Below are 23720 nucleotides of genomic sequence, written 5' to 3'. Positions count from 1 at the left end.
GGGGTTCAGGGAAGTCAGAGCCGCTGCTCCTTGGGCATGGCAGGAACCTGTCGTCGCGGTGCAGGGAGCACAGACACCTCCATGGGAGCAGCACACAGCGGCCCACCCTGCCACGCTCCTGCTGCGCTCATCTTTACCAGGAAAATTTAAGTCACTAGATGCCAGCCTGTGTCATCCCAGCTCTGAGGGGAGGGACAGAGGACAGACAGAGTCCCAGGCTTGCAGCTCTGATTCTAGACTAATGTTTTCCCAAAAGGTCACACCCTTCAGCTCCATCCTCACGCAAGTGTGGGAAGACAAAGCTGGCAGCTCTTTCTGGCCTGGCTCTCAGCCCTGTCTTCTCCACGCCAGCCCTCCACCTGAGCCCGGTAGGGGCTTCATTGCCATTGCTTACCCACACCATGGCAATGGCGACCTCACCTGTTTCTTACCCCTTTCCTGATGGTTCTGTTCCCTGCAGTTCCGTTGGGGCTCACAGCCCATCAGTATCTCCCCACTGGGTACAGGATACAGTGGAAAACACCCCGGGGCCTGCCCCCATGTGCCCTGCCACCCCCGTCCTTGTCTCCTCCCACACATCTCCCAAAATGCCAGGCTCTCTCTTGCATCCAAGCTTTTGTGGTCACCCCAGTTTTTCTACCTGGCAAGTCCTTTCACCTGTGAAGTCCCAACTCCTTGCTGCCTCCCTCACAGAAGCAGAATCCAGCAGGGGCACACAGGACTGGCCACAGTGCCCTGTGGTTCACTGGCTGCCCTGCTGCCCTGCACCCCAGGCACTCTGCCCAGGCCTCTATTCATCAGGGTTTTGTCTGCACTTAGCTCTTCCTGTACAACGATAGGAAGCAGCGGCCCAGCTGAATGGACGCACAGAGAAGCTGCGTGGAAGGAACTGTGAATCTGCCAGCACCTACCGGAACGGCACGAAACCCAGAGAACGGGAAGCAGAGAGTGCAGGAGGCAGAAGTGATGAGAGCAGCGGGCATCCCTGGAGCTCAGCTGAGCCAGACCAGGAGAGGCTGCCACGGAGGGAGCCTGGCTGCACCCAGTTAGAACAGAAACAGGGCTGAGGGCTCGGACCGTGAGCCCTCAGGTTCTCCCTGTTCCCTTCAGCTGGTGACTGTGTGACCGTGGGCGGTCACTTAATCTTGCCGGTAAGGGCCTCAGTTTCCTCATCTGTAGAATGGCGTTGGAAAGGCATGGCTGGGAGGTCTCAGACATAAAGCAGAGTGCTGTGTGAACGCTCCGGGTTTACAGACAGAGCGGATGTTCCTAGTGCATTGCACTCATTTTCCCTCGCCCCACAGAAGCTCATGACCTCCGCCATTGTTCCCAAACAAGCAGGAAGCTTCACACTGATGCCTGATCCACAATTCCCAGAGCGCCCTCAGGGCCACCATCTCGTGCAAGCCTCGCAGCATCCACGAGGGGGCAGCACAGGACTATCATCGCCCCACGGCCTGAAGGCGGCTGCCGGAAGCCAAGTGCGACAATGGTGGGGGTGGCCCCCAGGAGCCCCGGCTTCGCTCCCTCCTCCTCCCCTACCCTGCTCGGAGGACTCCGGCCTCGGGGTAGGGGGCTGCTGAACTGGGCGTGGCATCTACTCAAGAACTCTCTGCCCCCCAGCCCTAGGGCTCAGATCACAAACACACACACACACACACACACACACACACACACACACACACACACGCACACACCCGCACGCACACACGGGGCCCGCCTCTTTCCTGGGAGCTGCCCGTTCCCAGGACAACAGTCAACACAGGCGGGAGTTCAAAACAAAACTGGGCTCAAATGCTCTCCCCATCGGCCACTCTGAGCTCGAGGCCTAAAGCCACAGTGAGGAGGACCCTGCCCAGGCTGTCCCGGGGTTAGGAGGGAGAGAGTGTTCCAGGAGGAGGTTTGAGCTGAGCTCAGGCACAGGAGTCTCTCTCTCTCTCTCTCTCTCTCACACACACACACACACACACACACACACACACACACTTGCACCCATGGGGAGCCACCCCACCCCTGGGCTCCAGAGAACCACATCACCTGGGCACCGATTGTCCCCCACCAGGCCGCCAACCTCTGTCTCCCCAGCTGCCCGGATTGGCCCTATGGCCAGCAAGGGTCTTGCTGGTGGCGGTCAGGCCCCCCAGGCTCTGAAGGCGCAGCGGGTGGCCCAGGGAGCTGCCTGCGGTGGCGGCGTGCAGCAGGACCAGCTGTGGCGGGAGCTCCTGGAGGCCGAGCGTCGGGGCCAGCGGCGCTGGTGAGTGCCTGCCCTCCCTTCTCCACCCTGACCCCCGCAACCTGACTACAAGTTGGGGAAACTTTTGGAGAAAGGGAGATGGCTGGGCAGCTGATCCGGGCTGAGGGACAGAGAGCATGGCATGCCCGGGGGGAGGCGGGTCACCGGCCCAGCCCAGAGCCAGACCCGAGCCTGAGCTTAGGAAGCCAGGAAGATGGAGGCCAGGATCAGATGCGGCTGGGTCCGAGCAGCCCCGCCTCCCTGGAGCAGGAGCCTGCTGGCCTAGTCTGGGTGAGAGGCGCTGGCCATCTGACCTGACTCTGGGAAAGATGCTCCTTCATGCCTTCATTCAACCAAAAATCCCCATGAGCCGCTCTGAAAGGAGACCAGATGCAACAAGGGACTGACCTGGCCATGGCTCCACGGAGCCTTCATACTCCGGACAGGGCAGCCAAAAAGCAAGCAGAAAAGCAAACAAGTACAAATCTGTAAGAAATGTGACCAGCGGTAAGAAGGAAACAACAGTTCAGGGTTAGGGGGAGAGCCGGCTGAAGGCCTCTCTGAGGAGACTTTTAAGCTGAGACATGAAACAGGAGAAGGAGCCAAGAGTTTGACGTATCTAAAAAAACAAAACAAAGAATTCGTGTAGCTGAGGCACAGGGAGTGAGGAAGGCCACAGGATAAGGGGGAGCAGCCGGGGGGGGGGGGGGGGGGCCACCCCAGCCCTCGTAAAAGTCTGGATGCATTTTTTCCAAAGGAGACACCATCCAGGATTTTAAGCAAGTACATGGCATGGTCTTTAAGCAAGAACACAGCATTTTTAAATGAGCAGCCTGATAGATTCTAGGAAGCGCTCATCTTGCACCGCTGAAACTTCATACCCGTGGATTAGCAACGCCCCATTCCCCCTCCTCCCAGCCTCTGGCACCCACCATTCTAGTCTTTACTCCCAGGAGTGTATTTTCAGTGCCTCATAGAAGTGGAATTGTGCAATATTTGACTTTCCATGTCCGTCTTGTTAGCTTAGCATCCTGTCCTCCGGATTCATCCATCTTGTCGCGTATTACAGAATTTCCTCCCATTCTAAGGCTGAATGTGTATATGTGCAGTTTCTTTATTCATTTGTCAATGGACTTTACGTTGCTTCCACATTTGACTGTTATATGTATTGCTACAATGGACATGGGAGTGGTTTCAATTCTTTTGGATGAATTCTCAAAAATGGATGTCTTAGTCCATTTTGCATTGCTGTCAAGGAACACCTGAGGCTGGGTAATTTATAAATAAGTTTATTTGGCTCACCGTTCTGCAGGCCGTACAAGCATAGTCTTGGAATCCACTTGGCTTCTGGTGAGGGTCTCGGGAAGCTTACAATAATGGCAGAAGGTGAAGGAGGAGCAGGCGTGTTGCATGGTAAGAGAGGGACCCAGAGAGAGAGGGGGAGGTTTCAGGCTCTTTTTAACAACCAGCTCTCTCCTGTGAACTAATAGCGCAAGAGCTCATTCATTACCGCAAGGAAGGCACCAAGCCGGTCACGACCCAAACACCTCCCACTGGGCCCTACCTTCAACACTCGGGATCACATTTCAATATAAGATTTGGAGAGCACAAACACTCAAACCATATTGGAGGGATTGCAGGATTATATGCTACCTCTATTTTTAATTTTTTGAGGAACCTCCATTGTCTTTTCCATAGCAGTGGCACCATTTTGCATTCCCATCAGCAGTATCTCAGCATTCCAGTTTCTCCACACAATGGCCAACACTCATTGATTGTCTTTTGGTTTTTGATAACAACCATCCTAATAGGTGTGAGGTGGTATCTCATTGTGATTTTTTGTTTTGTTTCGTTTTGAGATGAAGTCTCCCTCTGTCGCCCAGGCTGGAGTACGGTGGCGTGATCTCGGCTCACTCCAACCTCTGCCTCCCAGGTTCAAGCAATTCTCCTGCCTCAGCCTCCCAAGTAGCTAGGATGACAGATGCCCTCCACTACTCCTGGCTAATTTTTGTATTTTTATTAGAGACAGGTTTTTACCATGTTGGCCAGGCTGGTCTTTTTTTTTTTTTTTTTTTTTTTTTTTGAGACGGAGTCTTGCTCTGTCACCCATGCTGGAGTGCAGTGGTGCGATCTCAGCTCACTGCAAGCTCCGGCCAGGCTGGTCTTGAACTCCTGACAGCAGATGATCCACACGCCTCAGCCTCCCAAAGTGTTGGGACTACAGGTATGAGCCACCGTGTTTGACCTCTGTGGTTTTGATTTGCATTTCTCTGATGATGAGTGACATTGATAATCTTTTCATATATTTATTGGCCATTTATTTATCTTCTTTGGAGAAATGTCTGTTCAAGTCTTTAACCCATTTTTTCAATTGGGTTATTTGGTTTTGTGCTACTAAGTTGTAGAAGTTCCTTATACATTTTGGAAATTAACTCCTTATCAGAAATATGATCTGTAAATGTTGTCTCCCATTCTGTGCGTTGCCTTTTCACTTTGTTGCTTGTTTCCTTTGCTCTTCAGAAGTTTTTGAGTTTGATGTAATCCCATCTGTCTATCTGCTTTTGTTTCCTGTCCTTTGTGTGGCATATCCATGGAATAATTGCCAAGCCCAATGTTATGAAGCTTCCTTCTATGTTTTTGAGTGGATTGGTATGTATCATGTTAGAAAGGATCCAATTTCATTCTTTTGCATATGAAAAACTTCTGCACAGCAAAGGCAACAATTAACAGTGAAAGGCAACAATTAACAGAGTGAAAAGGCAACCTACAGAATGACAGAAAATATTTACAAACTGAGTAAATGTGGGAGGAAAGGTGAGGAAGGAATAAAGGATGACAGGTCTCAGCTTGAATGATTAATAGGGAGGAGAAGATAAATGATGAAGATGCTGAGTTCTGGTGAGTTTTAAATGCCCGAACCACGTCTAGATAGAGCTGCCAGGAGGTAGTTGAGTGTGAGAGTGAGGAGTTGTGCATTAAAAACCCATCCAGAAGGGGAGAATGAGGACTGACTGCGAATGGACACAAGGTGTTTTGTGGGTGATGAAATGTTCTGGAATCAGAAAGTGGTGATGGTTGCCCAACTCCATGAATATATTAAAGTCATTGAATTGTGTGCTTTAAAAAGTGAATCTTATGGAATGCAAATTCTATCTCAGTTTTAGCAGGAAACGAGTGGGCATTGGCCCCAGCGATGTGAATAAGCTCTCCCGGGAAGAGCACAATGGATCAGAAGAGGTGAGGATGCAGGACAGAACTTGCAACGTTTACTAGAAAGGCAGAGATGCTGCCAGGAAACACCAGAGAAGAAAGCCAGGGGCATAAGGAGGTGTAAAGACCAAGGGGAAAGAGTTTTGCAAGGTTTGGATAGCCCAAAGAGGAATGTGTAAGGCAGTGCTGCCTGACAGAAATACAATGTGAGCCAGACACATAGCTTAAATGTTCTAGTGCTGCTTTAAAAAATGAAACAAGAGGTCGGGAACAATGGCTCACACCTGCAATCCCAGCACTTTGGGAAGCTGAGGCAGGCAGATCACCTGAAATCAGGAGTTCGAGACCAGCCTCGCCAACATGGTGAAATTCCATCTCTACTAAAAAATACAAAAACTAGTCAGGCATGATGGCATGCACCTGTAATTCCAGCTACTCAGGAGGCCGAGGCAGGCAGAGTTGCTTGAACCCGGGAGGCAGAGGGTGCAGTCAGCTAAGACTGTGCCACTGCACTCCAGCCTGGGCGACAGAGTGAGACTCCATCTCAAAGAAACCAAAAAACAGAAAGAACTTGTAGCAATAAAAATATATAAAGTTGAAATATAAGACACAACTGAAGTCAGACTTCATAAACTCAAGACAGGAGAAATTATTCAGAAAATCAAGACAGAAAACACAAATGACGAATTAAAAATGTAGAGAAACTGAACAAGAAGCTCCAACCTATCCTTAATCAAAACTCCCAAAGGAGAGAATGGGAGAGAGAAAATGTCTAAAGAGAAAGTAAGTGAGAATTTTCCAGAACCAAAGAAATGTAGGAGTCCACAGATACTAGAGTAGGTGCTCCACAGAAACAGGTGCATTAACAAGAAAATAAGACATGGAATTCCCAAAGAGGGGGATGCCAGCGTGTTGGTGAAGGAAGGGACCAGCCTGTGATCTTGAGGCACGGCCAGGCCAGTGGGAGCAGGAGGACACGGGGCTTCCGAGGAGGCTAAGAAAGGTTTTAAAGGAATGTTTATTATCTGATGCACATGACAGTGTAGAAAATAATATTGAGAGGGACTTTTCAGTTTTATTGGAACATCTGGAATCAATGATCAGTACATAGAAGCCTAAAAAAAATTGGGAGGAAATGTAATTTCTCTGTTAGCTCTAGAAAGAATACAAGGTTATACAAGAACAGAATTGGGGTATATTGCACTCCTTAGTTCATCAGGGAATAACATTTACATAACCATAAGAATCAAAATGACATATATCAATTTAACCAAGATCTGTAATGATTTTGAAAGAACAAAGGGAAGGGCAGGAGTAAGAATGCTAACTCTTCATCTCCTATAATAGGAAGTCGATAGATAAGTTTAAATTTTAGAAAATACTAAGGAACAGCAGTGGATATAGTTTGGATCTGTGTCCCCACCCAAATCACATGCTGAATTGTAATCCCCACTGTTGGAGGTGGGGCCCGGTGGAAGGCGACTGGATCATGGGGTCGGTTTCTCATAAATGGTCTATACCATCCCCATGGTGCTGTCCTCACAGTAGGGAGTTCTCACCAGATTTGGTTCTTTTAAAGTGTGTGGCACTTCCCTTCTCTCTCTCTTGCTCCTGCTCTGGCCATGTGACCTGCCTGCTGCCACTTTGCCTTCCACCATGATTGTAAGTTTCCTAAGACGGACCCAGAAGCTAAGCAGATGCCAGCATCCTGCTTCCTGTACAGCCTGTGGAACTGTGAGCCGATTACACCTTCTTTATTTTTATTTATTTATTTTTTTCAGATGGAGTCTCACTCTGTCGCCCAGGTTGGAGTGCAGTGGCTCGATCTCTGCTTACTGCAACCTCCACCTCCCGGGCTCAAGCAATTCTCCTGCCTCAGCCTCCCTAGTAGCTGGGATTACGGGAGCCCACCACCATGCCTGGCTAGTTTTGTATTTTTGGTAGAGACAGGGTTTCACCATGTTGGCCAGGCTGGTCTTGAACTCCTGACCTCAGGTGATCCACCCACCTCGGGCTCCCAAAGTGCTGGGATTACAGGAGTGAGCCACCGCGCCTAGCCTACACCTTCTTTATAAATTACCCAGTCTCAGGTATTCTTTATAGCAAGGCAAGAATGATGTAATACAGCAGTAGAATCCTATTATTTCAAAATACGGACGCAAAGGCCTGAAGAAACAGCTAAAAGGCTGGCAAAGGTTTGACGCTAAGATGTGAGGCTCAGGGGCTGTGAGGAGGGGGACAGAGAAGGCTGTTTTTATTATATTTTGTAGAATTGTTTGACTTTTTAAAATTAGATTCAAGTAAAACTAAATGACCAGTGCAAGGTAATACTATCCTTATGGTCCCTCCCTTTTCCTACCCCTCCCTAGCCTTCCTCTGTCACTCACATTGGAAGGTTACAAAGGTTTGGGGACGTGAAAACTTTTTTCTTCAGAGAATGCTTGCCTACTGCAGCCTTCTGAAAATGCACAGAGGCAGGGTGAGATTGTAGCCTTTGCTTGCTTAGGCAGTCCTACCATAGCAACGTCATAGTTGTCATTCTAGGAAAAGTCATTGGAAATTGAAATGTTTGTTCTTTTGGTGGGATACACCATCAATACCTGCTTGGCACTTGGCATTTGTTTCACTTAAAAATTATTTTGTTCTGGCTGGGCATGGTGGCTCATGCCTGTAATCCCAGCACTTTGGGAGGCCGAGGTGGGTGAACCACCTGAGGTCAGGAATTCAAGACCAGCCTACAAATATGGTGAAACCCCATCTCCACTAACAATACAAAAATTAGCTGGATGTGGTGGCACGCATCTGTAGTCCCAGCTACTTGGGAGGCTGAGACAGGAGAATTGCTTCAACCTGGGAGGCAGAGGTTGCAACGTGAGCTGAGATTGCACCACTGCATTTCAGCCTAGGTAACAGAGCGAGGCTCCTTCTCAAAAAAAAAAAAAAAAAATCTTTAGTTCTTCCATGTGATACATTGTTGCATTGACTTGACACAGTGAAAGTCATTGGTAAAAATGTCCTAGAAGGAACTCACACAGTCAACATGCTTTTCCTTTCCAGGGTTCAGAACTGGAGTTTCCTGAAAGACTATGACTCAATGGTAAGGAAAAATATGTTCCTGCCAAACATACTTGCGATTGAATATTATTCATTCTTTCCATCATTCAACTGACATTTATTGAAGATCTACTCTGGACTAGATGCTGGATGTGCAGAGATGAGTAAAATACACTCTTGTTTCAAGGAATTGCATTCCTTGGGTCCATTGGAAAGAAAAGTTATATGAAGCATTTAGAAATTTGTTTCCTTCAGTGTTTCTTAGTTTTATTAAGATGAACCAATTAGAAATGACAGGCATCTGTTGCTGAAATGTCTCCCCTGACTGAGGATGTCAGCAATGCGTAGTCATATCTGTGTGGCGTGCCCAAGAAGGGGCAATGAGATTGGGTAAAAATACTTTGTAAACAAATTCCCTGACTCCAGTATCACCACCTGCAATCTATCCTCCACTTCGCCACCACACTGATTTCCCTAAATGGCAGAACTGGCCGTGTAGCTCCCCTGATTAAAATGCTTCAGTAAGTCTGAAGTTTTCAGGTAGCTTACAAAGCCTCCTGTGATCTAAACTATCTATCTCCCCAGTCTCATTACCCACCCCACGCAGACCTCACAACACACTCTTTTTTTTTTTTTTTTTTTTTTTTAAGATGGAGTCTCACTCTGTTGCCCAGGCTGGAGTGCAGTGGTGTAATCTCAGCTCACAGCAACCTGCACGTCCTGGATTCTAGCGATTCTCCTGCCTCAGCCTCCTGAGTAGCTGAGATTATAGATGCACACCACCATGCCTGGCTAATATTTGTGTTTTTAGTAGAGAGGGGGTTTCACTATGTTAGCCAGGCTGGTCTCGAACTCCTGACCTCAATTACCCAACTGCCTTGGCCTCCCAAAGTGCTGGGATTAGAGGCATGAGCCACCACACTCAGCCCCCACAACACTCTTTTATCCATGCCTTTGGGCATGCTGGTCCCCTGCTGGAATGTCCTTCCTACCTGGTCAGCCTGATGGATTCCTATTCACTCTTCAAGACCCTGCTCTAGTGCCTCCCTTTCTGGGGAATCTCCCTTTCCTGGGTAGGCTTGACCAGATCACTCCTTCCTTTGATTCACCAGCATATCTCACCCGTTATTTTGGTATTCTATGTAATGTAATACTGCAATGCCCAATTTCACCAGCTGTGAACTCCTTAAGAGAAAGGATGAGGCCAGGAATGGTGGCCCATGACTGTAATCCCCGCACTTGGGGAGGCTGAGGTGGGAGGATCACCTGGACCCATGAGTTCAAGACCAGCCTGGGCAACATAGGGAGACCCTGTCTCTACAAAAAATAACATTATTTTTTAAAAAGAGAAAAGATGAATATGAATTCATCAAGCACCCTGTCACAACCCTAGCATTTGCCCCATCCCCCAGAGACCATAAAAAAGTGAACATTCAGTTCATGCTGGATGAATGAGTGAATGAAAAGATTGATCTCACTATTAAAAGGATGGTCAGCTGGGCGCGGTGGCTCACGCCTGTAATCTCGATACTTTGAGAGGCCAAGGCAGGTGGATCACCTGAGGTTGGAAGTTCAAGACCAGCCTGACCAACATGGAGAAACCCTGATCTCTACTAAAAATACAAAAATTAGCCAGGTGTGGTGGTGCATGCCTGTCATTCCAGCTACTTGGGAGGCTGAGGAAGCAGAACCACTTGAACCTGGGAGGCGAAGGTTGCAGTGAGCTGAGATGGCACCATTGCCCTCCAGCCTGGGCAACAAGAGCGGAACTCCATCTCAAAAAAAAAAAAAAAAAAAAAAAAAGATGGTCAAAGGACCAACCTGGAAGATAAGCAATGTGGACAGTCACTCGAGGGGGGTGGCCATGCTTACCTGGACCCTGCCAGGTTGAGGAAAGGTTTAATGCCTGCATTGTGGACCTGCTGGGCTTGTTGCTGTCTATTCTGGAGGGAAATTCAGCTCATGGGACCTGATATCCCGCCCTGTGCATCTGGTCTGGGCTTCCAGCCTGTAAGAGTCTCTCCCTCCTAAGGGCTATGTGATAGCAACCTGACTACTGAAATCTGCATCATGACCAGAGGGTGGAGCCACCTCAGCATGGACTTTGCCAGGTGAAAGCCAGGATCTCCTTACTTGCCAGGTCGTGTCACTTCTCTTAGACACAGGGTAGCAGAAAGGTAACCCTAAACAGGGGCAGGAAGAGCTGAGGATGTTTTCCCACTTGTCAGATTTTTTTTTTTTTTTTTCAAAACGTGGTCTCACTGTCTCTCAGGCTGGACTATAGTAGCATGATCATGGCTCACTGCAGCCTCAACCTCCTAGGCTCAAGTGATCCTCCCACCTCAGCCTCCTGAGTAGCTGGGGCTACGTGCATGCGCCACCACACCCAACTAATTTTTGTATTTTGAGAGAAAGAAGCCAGACAGGAAAGCCATGATTTCACTAATGTAAAGTTCAAAACCAGGCAAAGCTAATGTGTGGCATGAGAGGTCAAGGTCAGGTTGCCTTGGCAGCAGAGACAGGGATTGAGGGGCTGAAAGGAGGCGGGGAGGGGATTATACCCCGTGATCTGGTTGGGTACATGGGCATCTTCACTTTGTGAACATTTGTCAAGCTGGACAGTGAAGGCTTGTGCACTTTTCTGTGTGAATGTTATACTCTAAGTACAAATTTACCAAAAAACAAAAACAAAAATCAAAACCTCCCACCAGATGTAAAACGGCGTCTTAGTCCTGGGGTAGAAAGGGGAATGACACCTGATCCTTCCCTTGATCTCTGCAGGTCGCAGCATAAAAGTTAAGGGATCTGGGAGGCACCTGGGGAAGGGGAAGTGGAGGAAGAGGAGGGACAAGCTTGGCAGAGGCTGTGGCATCGGGTCACTCTTGGGGGATCCCATGTCCAAACCAGGATTGAATCACCTGGAGACGCTTCACACAGAGAGGCACCTGCTCTCTGCTCTGTTTTCTCCCATCCTAAGGTCCTCCTTTTTCCACGCTCTGTGTAATCCGAGCTGTCCCCTCTCCTCAGGGCAACAAGAAGGAGCCTGAGAAGTTGCCAGACCATGTGCCTCTCTTTTCGGACACAGTTCCCAGTTCCACAAACCAGGTTGTGGGTAGCAGGCTGGACACGCCCCTGGGACAGACTCTCATCCGCATGGACTTCTTCTTCACCGAAGGGGCCCGGAAGAAGAAGCTGGAGGATGAGATGCAGCCCATCTAGGAGCAAGGAGGGCTGGGCTGGCCTTCCCCAGGTGGGTGTGGGTGGGGACAAGAGATCCGGCCCACGACAGCGCCAGTCAGCAACCCACACAAGGCAGCTTGGGTCTGCACTGCCTCTAAGCTGCAGGACGCTCTTCCGTTGGGCTCCATGGGGTCACTCTTACACACTTTTTACACGTGAGATTCAGAGGACTCAGTAACTGGCCCACGGCCATACAACCCCCAGCCTTTCCATCTTGAGAACCCATGGGTGCCCCATGAAAGGGATCCTGCATTGTGGTCAGGAGCACTGAATGCCTGGGTTCAAATCCAGCTCCTGGCTCTGATGAGCTGTGGGACCTTGAGCTGGCTGCTGTAACACTCTGTGCCTCCGTCTCCCCTCCTGCAATTCGGTGTGTTCTCTGCTTGCAGCTACTGTGACAAGTGACCACAAACTGCATAGCTTAAAACAACACAAATGTGTCATCTTACGGCTCTGAAGATCACAACCCTGACATGGGTGTCATTGGGCCAAAATCGACATGTTGCAGAGCTGTGCTCTTTTAGGAGGATCTGGGGAAGAATCTATTTCCACATTTTTTCCAGTTTCTCAAGGCAGCCTGCATTCCTTAGCTTGCAGCTCCTTACTCCATCTTCAATGCCAGCATCTTAGCATCTTCAAATCAGTCTCTATCGCTCGCTCTCTCCTGCCTCACTCCTTCATCTTCTCTCTCTCTCTCTTTTTTTTTTTTTTCCAGACAGAGACTCCCATTATCACCTGGGCTGGAGTGCAATGGCATGATCTTGGCTCACCACAACCTCCGCCTCCTAGGTCCAAGCAATTCTCCTGCCTCTGCCTCCTGAGTAGCTGGGATTATAGGCATGTGCCACCATGCCCAGCTAATTTTTTGTATTTTTAGTAGAGATGGGGTTTCTCCATGTTGGTCAGGCTGGTCTTGAACTCCCAACCTCAGGTGATCCACCTGCCTCAGCCTCCCAAAGTGCTGGGATTACAGGTGTGAGCCACCGCACCTAGCCATACCTGGCTAATTTTTGAAATTTTATGTAGAGATAGGGTCTCACTAGGTTGCCCAGGCTGGTCTTGAACTTTTGGGCTCAAATGATCCTCCCACCTTGGCCTTCCAAAGCACTGGGATTACAGGCATCTGGCTTCACTCCTCCATCTTTTAAGGACCCTTGTGATTATATCACAACCTTCATATTTAAGCAAAAAATGCAGAAAAGGCTTAGTTCCTCCTTGTTGGTTAAAACACAAATGGATTCATTCTTTCAAACATTCGCATTCTCCTCTTCTTCCTGGGCACTCTGCTAGGCTGTGTTTTCCCTTGGTTTGGGTGGAGCATGTGACAGAGCCATGGCCAGTGGAATGGGAGCAAAAACCCTAGGTCTCCCTTCCAGTTCTGGTCCATGAGACACTCCAGGTATTGGCTTGTTCTCCTTTCCCCATCAGCTGAAGAAGGGAGAGGACTTGGAGGATGCAGGGAAAAGATGGGCACAAGATGGAGGGAGCATGTCAGGCCCATGCCTGGAGCCCTGAGTGAGCTCATGGAGCAGAATCTCCCTACACCCACACTGACACACAAACAAAATAAACAAAAACTGACCAAAATGAAAACAATAGCCCACACTTCTAGGGTAAAGCATTTTAAATGTATTTTCTCAACAACCTAAGGGAATCATATTCAGGGATTTTATATTCATTTAATACAGGCAAAACCTGAGATTCAGAGAGGTGAAATAAAATCCCAAACATACATTAATGCCAGGCCTCAAGCTTGAAGCCCAGTGTCCTCTGCAGGACCTCAGCCATGGCCTCCAGAAAAGAGAGAAAAATGGGGCAGGGGCTGAAATGACTGCTCTGTCTTTGATGCTTGCTTGGGTCTTATTTGGCAGTAGCTAAATGTCACTGTTATTTGCATGAACTAACTCATTTAATCCTCTCAGCAACCCTATGAGATAGATACTCCTATAAATGAGGCAACTAAAGCACAGAGAGGTTAAGTCATTTGCCCAAGGTCACACAGCTGGCAAGTGGTGAAGCTGGAGTTCAGACTTGGCAGTTGAGTCTGGCTCCAAGGACTATATACTTAAGCACTATGCTATATGGGTCCCCTTTAATCCTCAATAAATTGATTCCACCAAATTTAGCAAATTACAGGATTTTTCTGCTTAAAGAAAGTCACTTGATCCTTAAGAAAGGGAAAACTGATTTTTTCCAATCTCTGGGATCCCTACTACCACCAAGAATAGATCATTGGTGTTTCCAGGTACACAGGACAGGACACATTATTTCCATGCAACAGCCCCTACGCCTCATGCCACACCCTGGCCCTGCGCGACTGTGTGATGGAGCAGACCAGGCCCAATGTGACTTGGCCAGGAAGAGGCCCAACCCTTCCTACTTGGATCTGGAGGCCACCGCCTTCTTTCTCAGTGTCTGACATGAAAGCTGGGCTCCCTCTCCACTCTGAGATCATCAGCTGGGCAAAGATCAGTGGCCAGGATAGCCAGGGGTCCTGGTCACATCCTGGCAGCATCCCATGAAGGTCAAGTGCTTGCCCTCGGACTGGGTGGGTACAAAGATGCTGGAGGTTCCTTAAAGACCCAATCTATGTTTTTGCCCTGAGTCTGCCTTATATTATTCTCACACTCAAAATCAAGATTTCCATTTGAGAGAGAGAGAGGCACTAGAAAAGTCGAGGTTAAGGATGGCTGCAGGTGGTCAGGCCTGTGCAGAGGGGAGGGAATCGTTGAGTGCCCAGGAGGGCAGTGAGGAGGGCCATGGACCTGTGCCGGTTCTGCCACTCCTGGAAGCACAGCCACTTACAGACAATGTAACCTATAAGCACAGACTCTGGGCTTGGCACATTACCAACATCGTGTCTTTTGCATGTATTATAATTGTCACCATTTGAGAGGTTTGGAAACTAAGCCAAAGACTTCATTCAATCTGGTCAGGGTCTCACAACTAGTGAAGGGCCAGGATCCATCTCATGTGTGACTTCTCTGTGCTGCCTTCCCCGCTCCAGGCCTCAGTCTCCACAGTTATAAAATGAGGGGAGAAGGGAAGAAGACAGATTTAAGGGCATCTCCAGCTCCAGGATTCTCTTCTTTGAGCATTCAGGGAGTACTGAAGAAAAAAGGGGTTTGGGCCGGGCGCGGTGGCTCAAGCCTGTAATCCCAGCACTTTGGGAGGCCGAGACGGGCGAATCACGAGGTCAGGAGATCGAGACCATCCTGGTTAACACGGTGAAACCTCATCTCTACTAAAAATACAAAAAACTAGCCAGGCGAGGTGGCGGGCGCCTGTAGTCCCAGCTACTCGGGAGGCTGAGGCAGGAGAATGGGGCCGGGAGGCAGAGCTTGCAGTGAGCTGAGATCCGGCCACTGCACTCTAGCCTGGGCGACAGAGCGAGACTCCGTCTCAAAAAAAAAAAAAAAAAAAAAAAAAAGAAAAAAGGGGTTTGAATTCTTTCACAGAGTGCATTAGTCAGCTATGATAATGCTGTATAACAAAACATCCCCTTTGTTGCTCACAGGTCTGCATGTAGCTGGGGCTCAGGTGATTTTGGCTGGACTTGGCTAGACTTTCCTCCACATTTCAGGTTAGGTTCAAGTATTTTGTGCATGTCTCTCATTCTCTTGGACTGAAAGCCTCCTGGGGCATGATTTTCTCATGGCACATCACCAGGGCTCAAGGGCTCAACAGAACCGTGCAGGCACGCTGAAGGCTTCTGCATGCAGAAATGCTTTCTGTACTCTGCAATGACCTGTCATCACACCAAAACCCTCCTCACAACCAGGCCCACCCACTCTCTGCTCCTTGCCACATCTGCCTTCTTTTCAAGAAGATGCCTGCTTCTAACCTTCCCCATTTCACCCACTGGGAGCCCAGGAAACCAGGACAGACGGGCATCTGCAGTGAAATCCCAACGCCAGCCTTTCAGCTTGTTTGGGCCAGAACAAGGGAGGGTGGATGGGCTAGGAGGTCACAAAGAAGTGGGCACCAAGCCTCAGTGTCAGTGCCAGCAAAAGGAAAAGGGGGTGTTACCAATAAAGAGATGGGCACTTGGAGACCAAGGACCAGAAGACAGCTGGGCTTCAGGAAAAGGACTGTAATCAAGAGCTGAGAGCCGTAACGAGCCTGGAGGGGCACTTGCTTCACTTTTTTTTTTCTTTTTTGAGATGGTGTTTCACTCTTGTTGCCCAGGCTGAAGGGCCATGGTGCCATCTCGGCTCACTGCACCCTCCGCCTCCCAGATTCAAGCAATTCTCCCGCCTCAGCCTCCTGAGTAGCTGGGATTACAAGCATGTACCACCACACCCAGCTAATTTTTGTATTTTTAGTAGAGACAGGGTTTCTCCATGTTGGTCAGGCTGTTCTCGAACTCCTGACCTCAGGTGATCCACCTGCCTCGGCCTCCCAAAGTCCTGGGATTACAGGCATGAGCTACCGCACCAGGCCATGAAAACTATTTTCGATTGAAGAATGCAGAATAAACGATAATAGAAAAATCACCATTTAATGACTCACAGCAATAACTGATTTAGGCAAGAGTCAATAAAAGACACTAAAATGACTGAAAGATTCTTAGGGAACGGTAAATGCTGAAATCTAGAAGATACTGCCTTAACCAAACTATTAAGCCAAACCTCACCAATAACAGGACAGCTGACACTGTGCTCCCCTGGTGTGGTTCACTGAAAACAACGCTACCTACTTCACTGAGGAAGCACTCCTGCCAAAAAAAAAAGTAACTAGAGTGTAATCAGGAAGAAACTCTCAGCAATCCCAAATTGAGAAACATTCTGCCAAAGAGTTGGCCTTGATTCTTCAAAAATGTCAATGTCTGCCCAGGCGCTATGACTCACACCCATAATGCCAGCACTTTCGGAGACTGAGGTAGGCATATGGCTTGAGCTCAGGAGTTTGAGACCAGCCTGTACAACATGCTGAAACTGCACTGAGAGGTGACAGTGTGCTAGCAGCCCTCACTCTCGGCGCCGCCTCAGCCTGGGCATCCACTCTGGCGGCGCTTGAGGAGCCCTTCAGCCCACCAGTGCACTGTGGGAGCCCCTCTCTGGGCTAGCCGAGGCCGGAGCCAGCTCCCTCTGCTTGCTCGGGAGGTGTGGAGGGGGCCCCTGCCCAGGGCAGTGAGGGGCTTAGCACCCGGGCCGGCAGCTGCGGTGGTTGCACCGGGTCCCCCAGCACTGCCGGCCCGCATGCACTGCTCTCAAATTCTCGCCGGGCCTCAGCCGCCTCCCCACTGGACAGGGCTTGGGACCTGCAGCCCGCCATGTCTGAGCCCCCACCTCTGCGGTGGGCTCCTGCGCGGCCGACACCCCCTGCTCTGCGGCCGGGTCCCATCAACCACCCAAGGGCTGAGAAGTGCGGGCACACGGTGCGGGACTTGCGGGCAGTTTGGCCTACAGCCCCGGTGCGGGATTCACTGGGTGAAGCCAGCTGAGCTCCTGAGTCTAGTGGGGACTTGGAAAACCTTTATGTCTAGCTAAGGGATCGTACACAGCTAAGGGATTGTAAATGCACCAATCAGCACTCTGTGTCTAGCTCAAGGTTTGTAAATATACCAATCAGTACTCTATATCTAGCTAACCTAGTGGGGACTTGGAGAGCTTCTCTGTCTAGCACTCTGTGTCTAGCTAAAGGATGTTGGACGCACTCAGCACTGTGTCTAGCTCTGGGTTTGTAAATACACCAATCAGCCCCCTGTGTCTAGCTCAAGGTTTGTAAATACACCAATCAGTAGTCTGTATCTAGCTAACCTAGTGGGGACTTGGAGAACTTTTCTGTCTAGTATTCTGCGTCTAGCTAAAGGATTGTAAACGCACCAATCAGCACTCTGTCAAAATGGACCAATCAGCTCTCTGTAAAATAGACCAATCAGCAGGATGTGGGTGGGGTCAGATAAGGGAATAAGAGCAGGCTGCCGGAGCCAGCAGTGGCAGTTTGCTGGAGTTCGCTTCACACGCTATGGGAGCTTTGTTGTTTTGCTCTTTGGGTCCCCACTGCCTTTAAAAGCTGTAGCACTTGGGAAGGTCTGTGACACTTCTCCTGTCAGCGAGACCACAAACCCAGCAGAAGGAAGAAGCTCTGGACACATCTGAATGTCTGAAGGGATAAACTCCAGACACACCATCTTTAAGAACTGTAACACTCACTGTGAGGGTCCGTGGCATCATTCTTGAAGTCAGTGAGACCAAGAACCCACCGATTCCGGACATAGCATCTCTACTAACAAAATACAAAAAATTAGCCAGGTGTGGTGATTCATGCCTGTAGTCCTAGCTACTTGGGAGGCTGAGATGGGAGAATCACCTGAGCCCGGGAAGTCAAGGTTGCAGTGAGCTGTGATCTCTCCAGTGCCCTCCAGGCTGGGTGACAGAATGAGACCTTGTGTCAAAAAATAAATAAACGTCAATGTCAGAAAAGTCTAAAGGAAGGCTGAAGTGATTCAGTCCGTGATCCTTGACTGGATCCTGGGTCACGAAAAGCAGCTCTAAAGGACGCTTTGCAGATAAATGTTAGCCAACACTATTGTATCAGCAAGAAAGTGCAGAGTGTGGTGATTCCATTGAGACTGCAGAAGAAAGCCTGTGTGTGTGTGTGTGTGTGTGTGTGTGTGTGTGTGTGTGTGTGTGTGTGTGTGTGTGTTTTAAAACAGAGTCTCACACCATTGCCTAGGCTGGAGTACAATGGCACAATCTTGGCTCACTGTAACCTCCACTTCCTGGGTTCAAGTGATTCTCCTGCCTCAGCTTCCCGAGAAGCTGGGATTACAGGCACGTGCCACCATGCCCAACTAATTTTTTGTATCTTTAGTAGAGATGGGGTTTCACCATGTTGGCTTAGCTAGTCTCAAACCCTTGACCTCATGATCCACCCACCTCAATCTTCCAAAGTGCTGGAATTACGGGCATGAGCCACTGTGCCCAGCCGAAAGCCCTTGTTCTTAGGTGTTTGCCGAAAAGTGCCATGATATATATAAGAAACCTGCAAGTAGCTTAACGAAAAATTCGTGTTTAGAAATTTTTTTTTTGGAGATGGAGTCTCGCTCTGTTGCCCACGCTGGAGTGCAGTGGCACGATTTCGGCTCACTGCAAGCTCCACCTCCCGGGTTCATGCCATTCTCCTGCCTCAGCCTCCTGAGTAGCTGGGACTACAGGCGCCTGCGCCATGCCCCGCTAATTTTTTTTTTTTTTTTTTTTTTTTAGTAGAGACGGTGTTTCACTGTGTTAGCCAGGATGGTCTCGATCTCCTGTCGTCGTGATCCACCTGCCTCGGCCTCCCAAAGTGCTGGGAGTACCGGCGTGAGCCACCACACCCGGCCGGATTTTTTTTCTTTTGAGACGCAGTCTCGCTCTGTCGCCCAGGCTATAGTGCAGTGGTGCCATCTTGGCTCACTGCCACCTCCACCTCCCAGGTTCAAGCGATTCTCCTACCTCGACCTCCAGAGTAGCTGGGATTACAGTCACCCGTCACCATGCCTGGCTAATTTTTGTATTTTTGTAGAGACAGGGTTTCACCATGTTGGCCAGGCTGGTCTTGAACTCTTGACCTCACGTGATCTGCCGGCCTCCACCTCTCAAAGTGCTGGGATTACACGGTGTGAGCCACCGTGCCCGGCGGTTTAGGAATTTATTTTAAAATGAAGGTGGGAGAATGGCCACTGTGAAAGAAAAATAAATCTCAACTCCAAAATCACTAAGCTAAGGAAAAAGTCAAGCTGGGATCCTGCCTCCCATTTTAATTCCTGAATAAGGTGGCTATAAAGATAAAAAAGCTACATGCCTCCCTCACAATTTGCCCACAAGGGAATTCCTTGTGGGCCTCAAGATCTTTACCCTATTCAGGATCATGCCAAGAATTAAATATATATATATATATATACCGTGAAACAGTTCTGTTGCATTTCACCCTGGCAATGTAAACTGATAGCTGATCTTAACAGGTGCAGGACAGAAAAATCATTCCTCTGCTCACCCAAGAGAAATGCTTATCTGATTGCTTCCTCAGACCGACTGTTTATGTAAAAATGAAGAGTCACTGAGCCAGACTAGATTATGTATTCACTGAAAGGCTGATGAAGGACTCAAAAGAATGCAAGCTTTTGTCTCTTATCTACCTATGACCTGGAAGCCCCCCTCTTCGACCTGTCCTGCCTTACTGGACGGAACCAGAGTATATCTTACATATATTAATCCATGTCTCATGTCTCCCTAAAATGGACAAAAGCAAGCTAAACTTTTAAATTGGTTGAGACTTGTCTCAGATATTTTGGGTTTACTGGCACCACCAATGGCTCTTGAGTTCACATCTCCTCTGTTGAAGAGTGGGGAAGTGAGATTGGGGGAGGTTTGGAATCAGTTTCTGCTCAACTCCATGTTCCCACATGAAGGTGTAACCACCTAAAGAGCTCACCCTACCCGCTGCCTAGACAGAACCGATTTATCAAGACGGGAATTGCAATGGAGAAAGAGTAATTCACACAGAGCCAGCTGTGCGGGAGACCAGAGTTTAATGATTACTCAAATCAGTCTCCCTGAGCAGAGCATTCGGGGATGGAAGTTTCGTGTTTTTGTTTTTGTTTTTTTGTTTTGTTTTGTTTTGTTTGAGACGGAGTCTCGCTCTGTCACCCAAGCTGGAGTGATCTCGGCCCAATGCAACCTGTGCCTCCCGGATTGAAGCGATTCTCCTGCCTCAGCCACCAGAGTAGCTAGGATTATAGGCGTCCGCCACCACGCCTGGCTAATTTTTGTGTGTTTAGTAGAGACGGGGTTTTGCCATGTTGGCCAGGTTGGTCTCTTACTCCTGACCTCAGGTGATCCGCACACCTCGGTCTCCCAAAGTGCTGGGATTACAGGCGTGAGCCACCACGCTCAGACTGGGAATGGAAGTTTTTAAAGATAATTTGGCCGGTAGGGGCTTGGGAAGTGGAATGTGCTGATTGGTCAGGATGGAGATGGAATCATAGGCGGGGTGGGGGGGTGGGGGTCGAAGTGAAATTTTCTTGCTGTCTTCTGTTCCTGAGCGGGGACTGCAGAACTGGTTGAGCCAAATAATTGGTCTGGGTGGTGTCAGCTGATCCATCCAGTGCAGGGTCTGCAAAATATCTCAAGCACTGATCTTAAGTTTTACAATAGTGATGTGATCCCCAGGAGCAATTTGGGAAGGTTCAGACTCTTGCAGCCAGAGCCTGCATGACCCTAATCTTGTAGGTAATTTGTTAGTCCTGCAAAGGCAGACAGGTCCCAAGGCACAAAGGTGGTCTTTTCAGGAAAGGGCTATTATTAATTTTGTTTCAGAGTCAAACCATAAACTAAATTCCTTCACAAGGTTGGTTCAGCCTATGCCCAGGAAGGAACCAGGACAGCTTAAAGAAGCAAGATGGAGTCAGTTAGGTCTGATCTCTTTCACTGTCATAATTTCCTGTTATAATTTTTGCAAAGGCGGTTTCAATGAGACTCCGTGGCCAGCTTCACTCAGGGAGCTGATTCACTCTGTGCGGCTGTGGCCCAGGAGTGGGGTCAGGTCCTGTAACAGACTGTGACCGGGCTGCCATGTAGCTGGGGAGGAGGCAGAGGTCTCTAACACGGGGGCACTATCTTGTCCTGCAGAGATATCCCAGTGAGTGTGCACTGTAGAGACCCCCATCCAGACACTCCCCAGCCTCCTGAAGCGACAGAGGAGCCTCACAGATCAGCCGTTTTGAGGTTATCCTCTGAGCAGAAGAGCTGGCATGCTCTTGAGATGTATCGCTGGGCATAGGGGCTGAGACCCAAAAGCCTGCCTGCATGGCCCAAACCTGGCTCCCCCTAGGACCGCCCCCATCCCCACACAGCTTCAGGAACAAAGCCAGTGCCCACAAATCCCAAAAAGGTTTTGCTAGTTTGCACCTGGTGGGGTATGACCATCTCCGTTGAGCACCTATTCTGTACCTCTCAATAACCTTCTGAGGCGGATGGTTCTCCCCTTTTAAAAATGACACCGAGGAACAGGGAAGTTAAGGTCTGTTCAAGATCATGCAGTCTGTAGGGGCCAATGCTAGGAGGATAGCTGAGGTCTGCCTAACCCCCAAGGGCCACACACCCACATCACCCCATCCCGGTCTTCACGCAAAGTAGCCAGGGAGGGATCTAGGAGCCAGGAAGAAACCTCTTCCACGGCCCTGCCTCACCCAGCTGACCCCCAGAGCAGTGTCCTAGACCAGGAGCAGCATTTGTTCCACAGTGGAGGAGGCTACTCCCTGCGTGGTCCCGGGAGCACTCATACCTCTCAAAAGCCCCTCATGCAGCCTGCATCCCCAAATGTTAGCACAGGCTGGGCCCTAGGTGGGAGCAGCTCCCTCCTAAGGCTAGTCCTGGAGGCCCAGATCCTGGCCACCCCCTGGAATAAACAGAGTCCAAGGCTGGGGCAGAACACTTCCAACCAGGACCACCTCCTTGCTTCAAGGGACGTGCCACATGTCATGATGAAAGTAAAACACCTGGCACACAGGAGGCACTCAACAGGTTCTAGATGTTTCTATAGTCATTGCTGCTGATGCTTGTTAAAAGCTCTTTATAGGCCGGGCGCGGTGGCTCAAGCCTGTAATCCCAGCACTTTGGGAGGCCGAGACGGGCGGATCACGAAGGTCAGGAGATCGAGACCATCCTGGCTAACACAATGAAACCCCGTCTCTACTAAAAATACAAAAAAAAATTAGCCGGGCGAGGTGGCGGGCGCCTGTAGTCCCAGCTACCTGGGAGGCTGAGGCAGGAGAATGGCGTAAACCCGGGAGGCGGAGCTTGCAGTGAGCCGAGATAGTGCCACTGCACTCCAGCCTGGGCGAAAGAGCGAGACTCCGTCTCAAAAAAAAAAAAAAAAAAAAAAAAAAAGCTCTTTATGCCGGGTGTGGTGGCTCATGCCTGTAATCCCAGCACTTTGGGAGGCCGAGGCGGGTGAATCACCTGAGATTAGGAGTTCGAGACCAGCCTGACCAACACGGTGAAACCCCGTCTCTACTAAAAATACAAAAATTAGCCGGGCGTGGTAGCACATGCCTGTAATTCCAGCTACTTGGGAGGCTGGGGCAGAAGAATCACTTGAACCCCGGAAGTGGAGGTTGCAGTGAGCAGAGATCGTGCCACTGCACTCCAGCCTGGGCGACAAGAGTGAAACTCCGTCTCAAAGAGAAAAAAAAAAGCTCTTCTCTATTTTCTTCTTCAAAAAATTTATATATATATATATATACACACACACACACACATATATATATATATATATAATTTATTTGTTTTGAGACAGGGTCTGGCTCTGTCTCCCAGGCTGGAGTGAAGTGGCGCAATCTCGACTCACTGCAACCTCCGCCTCCTGGGTTCAAGCCATCCTCCTGCCTCAGCCTCCCGAGTAGCTGGGCCCACAGGCATGCACCACCATGCTTGGCTAATTCTTGCATTTTTAGTAGAGGCGGGGTTTCCCTGTGTTGCTCAGGCTGGTCTTGAACTCCTGGCCTCAAGCAGTCTTCCTGCTTCAGGGGCAATAAAGATCAGTATCAACCTAGCCAGGGTAGGCCCAAGGCCAATTTCCTTTAAGGGTTCCCTTCTGAACGTCCTGTTCTCATTTAGACTTGGGAGACAGGACTCAGCACCTGTTTTTTGTTTATTTGTTTGTTTGTTTGTTTTCTCTCCATAGGCGGAGGTGATGCGCTGGTAAGGCTCGAGAGAAAGAGCCTCGGCCAGAACTCCAAACTCTGAAGCTGACCCAGCTCCGGTCCCTCACCCTTCCCGGCTGAGGTTTATGGCACAAAACCAGCGATCATAGATTCTGGCATTGCATTTTGGTGCTTTTTTCCTGCTTCATAACCTGGCCCTAATACACAGGCGATTTTCAGAGGTTGGAAAATGCGTCCTTCCTTTTCCCTCCGTTTGTGGCTTAGACGGCCACGTCCAAGTTACTCTATCAGGAGAAATCCTTAAGAAACAGTTTCACTGTGAAGTGTTCAAGT

The 23720-nt window shown here is 49.4% G+C and overlaps 1 protein-coding gene across 7 annotated transcripts; it reads left to right on the top strand.

Annotated features, from left to right (window-relative positions):
* The first annotated feature begins 1808 nt into the window (after nt 1-1808).
* Nucleotides 1809-23617, top strand: CIMIP5 (ciliary microtubule inner protein 5). 7 transcript variants are annotated; one of them, XR_012422677.1, is made up of 5 exons: nt 1809-2254; nt 5392-5470; nt 8501-8540; nt 11525-11747; nt 13983-14866. XR_012422677.1 is itself a non-coding variant. In XM_074012353.1 (5 exons), the coding sequence occupies exons 3-5, from the start codon at nt 5457-5459 to the stop codon at nt 11714-11716; spliced, it is 246 nt and encodes an 81-aa protein (XP_073868454.1). In that variant the 5' UTR covers nt 2150-2254; nt 3546-3646; nt 5392-5456; the 3' UTR covers nt 11717-13314. The 7 variants fall into 7 exon arrangements, 5 of the variants coding, with proteins under 5 accessions (XP_045225722.2, XP_005576612.3, XP_073868453.1 ...); XR_010580571.2 differs by lacking the exon at nt 13983-14866 and adding an exon at nt 3546-3646 and having other exon boundaries at nt 11525-13314; XM_074012353.1 differs by lacking the exon at nt 13983-14866 and adding an exon at nt 3546-3646 and having other exon boundaries at nt 2150-2254; nt 11525-13314.
* Nucleotides 23618-23720: the final 103 nt, after the last annotated feature.

Source organism: Macaca fascicularis, chromosome 13 (genome assembly GCF_037993035.2).
Source record: "Macaca fascicularis isolate 582-1 chromosome 13, T2T-MFA8v1.1".
Taxonomy (NCBI): Eukaryota; Metazoa; Chordata; class Mammalia; order Primates; family Cercopithecidae; genus Macaca; species Macaca fascicularis.
This window is presented reverse-complemented; position numbering and strand designations above follow the sequence as displayed.

Bases quoted from the DNA above. Each gene is read 5' to 3' on its own strand.
- CIMIP5 (XM_045369787.3), top strand. From the start codon at position 1,995: ATGGGGAGCCACCCCACCCCTGGGCTCCAGAGAACCACATCACCTGGG. The intron at 2,255-8,500 runs GTGAGTGCCTGC...TTTCCTTTCCAG, and splicing joins CGTCGGGGCCAGCGGCGCTG to GGTTCAGAACTGGAGTTTCC. The intron at 8,541-11,524 runs GTAAGGAAAAAT...CCCTCTCCTCAG, and splicing joins TGAAAGACTATGACTCAATG to GGCAACAAGAAGGAGCCTGA.